Source organism: Lathamus discolor, chromosome Z, assembly GCF_037157495.1.
Source record: "Lathamus discolor isolate bLatDis1 chromosome Z, bLatDis1.hap1, whole genome shotgun sequence".
Taxonomy (NCBI): Eukaryota; Metazoa; Chordata; class Aves; order Psittaciformes; family Psittacidae; genus Lathamus; species Lathamus discolor.
The window spans coordinates 87,131,815-87,138,854 of NC_088909.1; the positions used below are offsets into that span (position 1 = coordinate 87,131,815).

The 7,040-nt window shown below is 49.6% G+C and overlaps 1 protein-coding gene across 1 annotated transcript in view; it reads right to left on the minus strand.

Moving 5' to 3' along the window:
- The window catches only part of SERINC5 (serine incorporator 5), a 40,879-nt gene extending 39,678 nt beyond the window's left edge, over positions 1–1,201 (minus strand). Inside the window, exon 1 of the mRNA XM_065662689.1 lies at positions 1,098–1,201. Coding sequence (XP_065518761.1) covers positions 1,098–1,124 — 27 coding nt within the window. The 5' untranslated portion in view covers positions 1,125–1,201. The remainder of the gene's footprint in view (positions 1–1,097) is intronic.
- Positions 1,202–7,040: the final 5,839 nt, after the last annotated feature.

Genomic DNA, 7,040 nt, shown 5'->3' on the forward strand with positions numbered 1-7,040 from the left:
CACTAATTGGGTAGTCCATTGCATATGGGACATGGGCAGTAAGCAGTACACATGTAGTAATGGGCTTCTATTGCAGAAGCCGAGATTTGGGAAAATGAAGCACACTAATAAAGTGCCTGGCGGAGATGCAGTATAACACCACACTAGCGAGGCAACTAGTAAGGGCAGGAATCCTTCCCTGGAGTGAAACCAAGGAGGAGGTCTGGACACGGCCTTGCAAACACCCTTCTCCTGCAAGTCCATGGTCATGGGAGGTGATGCAGTCAAGAAACAAGGTGCACCCTAGTAAGACATAGAGCACTGACTCCTCAACCCATAGATGCTGAAGGTCCTGCACTGCCCTCCGTCACCACTTGCTCCCATCTCTGACTTCCTCCGCCAACACCTGCACTTGCTGAATCTTTCCGCAAGCCAGATTTGAAGGAGTCTGAGGAGCGCCAGGCAGCCAGCAGCTAAGAGAAATGTTTAGTCCATTCCACTTCTTACAGTTCTCATCTCCCCAGCACCAGGCACCAGTGGCAATTACCTGACCGCCTCTCGTCGCTCCGAACGATCCGTCACCCCTCTGGGAGCTGCTCCTCTCAGGGCAGGCTGCAGTGCCCCCGTCCCACCCGCACCCCACTGCGCGGCGCAGGCGGAGGTGCACCCAGGGGAGGCAGGCGGCGACCAGCTTCCCCCCGAGACACGCGGCGAATCCACCAGGACCCTGCGCTGAGACACGGCTGTAGGCACTCCAACAGCCCGGCTCCACGGACAGGCACCCCCGCGGCGCTCGGCTCCCTCACTTTAACGCCCGACCTGCGCCTGGAGGACGGCTCCCCCGCAGCCTCACCGCGGAGACCGCCAGCTCCGGCCGTGGCAGCGGGAGGACGCGGACCCCCGCCCCTGACCTGTCCCGTCCTGTCCCGGGCTCCCCGTGCCCCGCCCTGGCGCTATCCCGGCTCCCCAGGCAGCCGCCGCACCGCCAGCCGGGCCCCGCGCCGTGTCCCGGGGCTGCCCCGCTCCGGCGCGCTGCGCTGCGGTGCGGTGCGGTGCGGCTGGCGGGTCCCGCACCTCCGGCCGAGCACCTGCCGGCCTCCCGCGCGCCAGCCCCGTACCTGGCCGGCGCAGCAGTGCGCGGACATGCCGGCGGCGCGGCGCGGCCTGGCTCCGCCGCTGCCTCTCTCATGCGGGAGCGGGCCGGGCTACGCTGCGCTGCGCTGCGCTGGGCACGGCGCGGAGCGGAGCGGGACCGCCCCTGCCCAGCCGCCGACCGCGACGCCCTCGGCCCGGCCCCGCTGCCTGGCTTCCGCTGTCGTCAGCCCTCGCCGCGGGGGGGCCCGCGCCCGCACCGAGCGTGGCGGGCGCCGTGCGGGCTCCGCTGTGTGCCCCCCGCGGGCGGCTCGGTGCCCCCGGAGCGGCCGGGGCCCGCCCCGCGTCCTGCCCGGCAGGCGGTGCGCCGCGGGCCAGCCTGGCCCCTTCGCTTCCCGAGGCGGCAGAAGCGGCTGCTCCGTCTGCGGCTGACGCGTGAAGAGTGAACCCGTGCGGGAGGGACCCCGCCAGGCTGTGCCGGCCGGCTGCGATCGCTTGCCTGCCCGTACACCTGCTAAGGCACCTGCTTTTTAGCAAGGGGAATTCGTGAATTCACTGAATAAGGGGTACGAACAGGTGGATCTTAAAACACCGGGCGTCAAATTTAACACTACAGCGCACCAGCCTCGGGTTCGAACTGCTTTGCGGCGCCCCATGGCCATTAACAGCCCGACACCTTTATGGAAAAGCCAGGGTTGCTCAAAGAGTGGCTTGAGGGCTGTGCTTTCCTAGCAGAAGCTGAGACCTTTCCCGGTGTTTCCAAAATACTCTCTCCAGCACCAGTTGCCTGGACCCAGGTGTAGCACCAAGTGGTGCTTGAGGATCTCCTCTTTCCCTGTGTGGTGATGGGCATCTTTGCTGAGGGTAACTATGGAAAGATTCACCCTGTCTGCCCTCTTGCCTCTGTGTATGTGCTCCTTAATATTTAAGATGATTCTTTGGAACTTTGTTTATAGTCTTAAACTGCCCTAACTGTAATAATTCGGCGTGTCTAAAAGCCGTTAAACTGCATGCAGGTACACACATGTAGATAATGTAGCTACACCTTCCAAAAAAGCACGTTGGTGTGGATTGCAGTATGTATTGTGTAAAACCCCTTCCTCGTTCTATGTTTTGTGTGTGCAAACAAACAGGAAGTCAATGCTTTATTTAGGAAGCGGATCATCCGATGGATCATTACGTAGTTTAGTGATACACTGAGGACCAAGAGAGCAGCATTACCTTGAGGGTACAGTTTGTAAAAAGCAGACATGTGCTATGCTTTTACTGGTGCTCTAATATCTGCATGCACCCAGCTGTAGGCAGGGTATTTACCACTGAAACGAGATTAATTCTCCCAAGCAGATGGCTATTTAGCTCAAAGGACACCACACCAGCCTGTGGGCATCCCAGAGGACCCCACCGCGGTGGAGGCACTGATGGGATGACACTTCTGCCCTGAAGAAGCAAGAACAGCCCCAGCCTCAGGTCAGGACTAGGGGCTGGAGTCTCAGCACACCATCTCCGATCTGCAGCTTCTTTCCCCAGAGGCAGGGCTGAAGAGACAGAATCAAGAACTGAACAACAGACAGAAAAGCAGCGTGGCCAGCAAACAGGCAATGGAAAACCACTGCTGGTTTTAACTTCAAATCATAGCTTCCTGAAGCACATGGCTAGGCATGGGAATGTGAGCATCACAGTGTAGTAACAACTCAGTACACAGCAGTCATCTTCTATTTCTTGTCTAAGCTTCTTACACAATCACCAGATGCTGCCTGGTTAGGCTTTGCTTAATTACCACATCTGCAAAATCAACTCAAAATACGAAGGGGAATTTGAGGTTTAGTATAGAAATGAAACTGTCTTGCAAGGAGAGGCTGATGCAGGTGACATATGGTGGAAGAGCCCTAGGTGGCTGTACCACGCATCAGCATGTCTGCAATAGGAAGGAGCATTCACTGTGTGGGGAACACTGTTAATTCCCTGCTCCATGCAGCCCTCTTGAGTGCCAGCCAACACTGTTATCACCAACATGAGTAAAGCCAGCCTCTGCACTGAAGAGCAGAGCTCTATAATGCAATTCCCAATCGGTCAGAGCCCCAGAGGCCTGGGATGTGTGCCCTGTCTTTTTGAGTGAACTCATCACCAGAAAGGCCTGACCTTTCCTGCTGTGCTACTGGCAGGCATGAAGCAGGCTAATCACAAAGCAATGAGCAGCTGTTACTGCATGAAAAGAACTGCCACTCTGAAATTATCAATGCATTTAGAATAAGATTTACCCATCCAATACATACTCTGAAACCAGAGAAGGCTGATCTGATCCACTTGGCCAGGAATCTTCAACTCATAATTCCTGCCTCAGACGATTAATTTTGGCAGGGTGTCTCTTTGAAGAGATGCTAAATCCTATTTAGGGCTTTCAAGTGACAGGGAGTCCATAGCATCGGCAGAGAAAGGCAAAATGCTTTGGCCTTACTTTGTATAAGGAATTTTACGAACATACTTTTACAAGGATTTAATGAGACAGGCAGAATGGGGACAAGAAGTGGCACCATAGAAAGTAAATCAGCTAACGGATCAAGTTAAAAGTCTGGTCTCCGTTCAGGTGCCGGGGAGCGAGCAATAAGGGATAGAACTCAGTTAGAAGCTGTAACCACATGGCACTTGCCAGCAATCCCCCTGGGTAAGAAGCCAATTTGACCTGGGAGCAGGCTGCTTTGTCATTAAGCATATGCACAAGCAGAGCACAGCCGCAGAACCTGAACCCCAGAAACACTTCCCTTCAAGTCATTTACCTTCAGGCAGCCTACAAAACTCTGCCTGCAAGGTATCCAACCAGTTTCATACACACCAGCGACCATGGCACATCAGCTTTGTCAGGTCACCAGGAAAATTGCTACCCTTGGATCCCAACTGCAGTTACACTTGCAGATGTTACACCTTTACATGCATCCACTTTATTCATTCGTTACTCATTTCTGCATGGATGACTGCAATAGAAGAAGAGGTTCTCACTGTCCTCCTTCACTGTGAGAACAATGCAGTGTTACTACCTCTACTGAGAACTTAAAAGTTGTTAGTGGTGAAGCAGAAAGCTTTTTTGACATAGCACAGGGAAACTGTAATTTACCAGGAATGCTAAACGACTCTCTGCTTCAGTACTTGCATAGTATGAACCAGCTCGGTGTATTTTAGGGTAAGAATATTAGGAGTTATGCCATTTTGTTCAAACCTTCCAAAATTAAGCTGCAACTTGGAACGATGTTTTCAATGTTGTGTGGTTTCAAGATTTTTCAGTAATTAAAGGATTTTGGTTTGTGCCAACTAGCAAAAGGAAGAGCACAAAGAGAGTGCATCCAATGAGAAGGCGAAATCTACCACTTCGCTGTTTTTCAGGTGTAATGAGATACAGAAAACCTTTCCAAGCTTAAATGCGTTCAGAAAGAAAACAAAACCAGACTGTTACACATTGTGGTGGCCACTTACTTAAAATTAGTTCAGTTTTATAGTGTAAATTCAGACTTTATATGCTTGTTAAAATACAAAAGATGTGAAATGGCTTTTTAGGTGAAGGTCTATTTTGGTTGAGCCTAGTAATTAGACACTAGTCAAAAATGAAGTTATGGGAGGGAGGGGAAATGTCTGCGCAAGTGCATGAGCACATTCTGGAAACCGCAGCTCGGATCCAGACTGGCCCTCTTTTACAGCTAATGACTTGACTGCTGCAATGTTTGCTGGAATGCTTTCCTGCGGAAAAGGTATTTTGGTAAAGGGGAGCACCATGCAAAGGCATGATCAGACCATCCTTGCCTCGCAGTCTGGGTGGTTGCTGGCCATGATAAATGCATGTCTATCTCTTTTTTTTCTAAGTATACACTAGCACCTGGATTATGGACCACTTCTCCCCAGATCCCCTTAGGTAGCTAAAGGCTTTCAGAAGCTATGGCCTTTGGACATCTTCCAAAAGCCAATGTATCCAGGAATCACGCCAGGACCAGCTGCCACAGCACTGTATAGCCCAGCTGTAGACTGACAAAAAGCAAGGGGGAATCTCTTATAGCATATATCAAATATAGCAGTATTCATTACTACTATAGTTGGAGGATCACCTTCAAGTTTGTGAAGGTGTGGGGGAGGCACTCAGAGCAACTGTAATAGCAAAGAAAGCACTGAATGATCTGCCAGTGCATGGCAAGAGCAACCTGCAACTGCAGACCTCCTAGATGGGGCTGATAAGAGAGACTGTTGGTGCGTATGGGGACAGACAAGCATGTGTCATTGGCCTTTCCAGAATATCACATTAATCATAATGCTTAATTGTGGTATCTTGTACTATCTCTTTATTAGTGGTCTGTAATTCACTCTAAAAAAAAAAAAAAAAAAAAAAAAAAAGCTATGCACTTGAGTAGTCAAATTTCACTAATTTTGATCAAATTAAATGTTTTAAATCACTTGCTTGGCTTGAAAGAAAGCATTTCATAGCATTTGAATATTTCAGTATTAAAGAAATCCCCAAGGCTGGTATTCCCAGGTAAATCTGCTCAAAACCCCAAACACCTCACCTTTTATTTTGAGAATGATAGTTTAACAAACTGGTTGCTTAGTTGTTTTTTCACTCCAGTGTTGAAGTGGATTAAAATCTGCACTGTCTATTAAGGAAACACACCAACTAGACCTTTCGCAGTGGGGTAATTTTTGCTACCAAAGTACAGAAGAGTAACATTACACAGCTTTGCGCTGAATGCTCCAAGTGATGCATTTGCATGCTCATCGTTGCTCCTTTTTAGCACAATACCATGTAATGCTAATTATAAGTGTAATTCTTTCTGACCTCGCAGCAACTGTGTGCAGTATCGCTTTTCATTCCTAAATCAGGATTTTATTCTAGAATGTTTTGGGTTTCTTGATCACAGCTAAGACCTTGCAAATAACTGACACAGACATTTGACCCTAGTGACACTAAGGAAACGTGGTGCTAGCAGAAGAGACAGCAGCTTCTCCCAGCACATTTACACATTTCTGACCTCAGGTAATCAGCCAGCAGCAAGGAGTCCGATACTGCTTTGAGGGAGGAAGTCTTGCTGGAGTTAATGAGTAAGTGACGGGAGGCAGGAAAACTCCATGACCCAGAGTTACAAGATAAGGACGATTAAAGAAGTTCCACAAGAATATGAAGGCTAGCAGGATTAAGCTGCATGCTGAGAGGGAGCCCGGTTCTCCATCCTTACAAGGAGCCTCAAGCTGCCTTAATGATTCTCGGAGTCACAAGTGTTGGGTTAAGATCAGACAGTTGTTACCACATCCGACCACCTACATTATCCCTCTGCCAGATGCTGCGCCTAGTGGCATGGAAAACTGATGCGGTTCAGCATTTCAACTCCCGCAGTTAAATCTGATAAAAACTGATTTCTACCACCATGTATAAAGATAAAAAACATGGCGGCACTGTCTTTCTGCACTGCTGCCTTCCTCAGGATGCTGATGTGAGAAAATCAGAGTAGCTTCTGACACATGGGTAAGTTTCAAGTAATAAGAAACAGACAGTTTGAGGTTCGTCAACCCAGTAGTAGACTTCTTCAGAATTGCCAGATTGCCATATTTTATTTTTTGAGAGCGAACTTCTTCTGGAGAGAGAGATATTCAGTCACAGATGGCAAATCTGCACAGGGTAACGTAAGTATGCCTCGAGGATACCTGCTTACTAGCCTGGCCCAAACTCAAGGTTTCCCAAAGCCAAAGCATATAGCTCACAACATGTATTAAAGTCAGCTTAACATAACTGTCAATCCCTAAGGAACTGGCACAAATCTCTTGTGGCAGGCAATACACCACATTTTACTAACACTTTCTAATTACGAGTAGGGTGATATGCCCCCTCTCCTCCTCTCTCCTCTGCATGCCATTCTGTTCCTATCCCAGTAATGAATGCTGTTGGTATAAAGGTTTCTGGGCACAGTTTGAGCTGACAGCACTAGAGGAAATGGTCACAA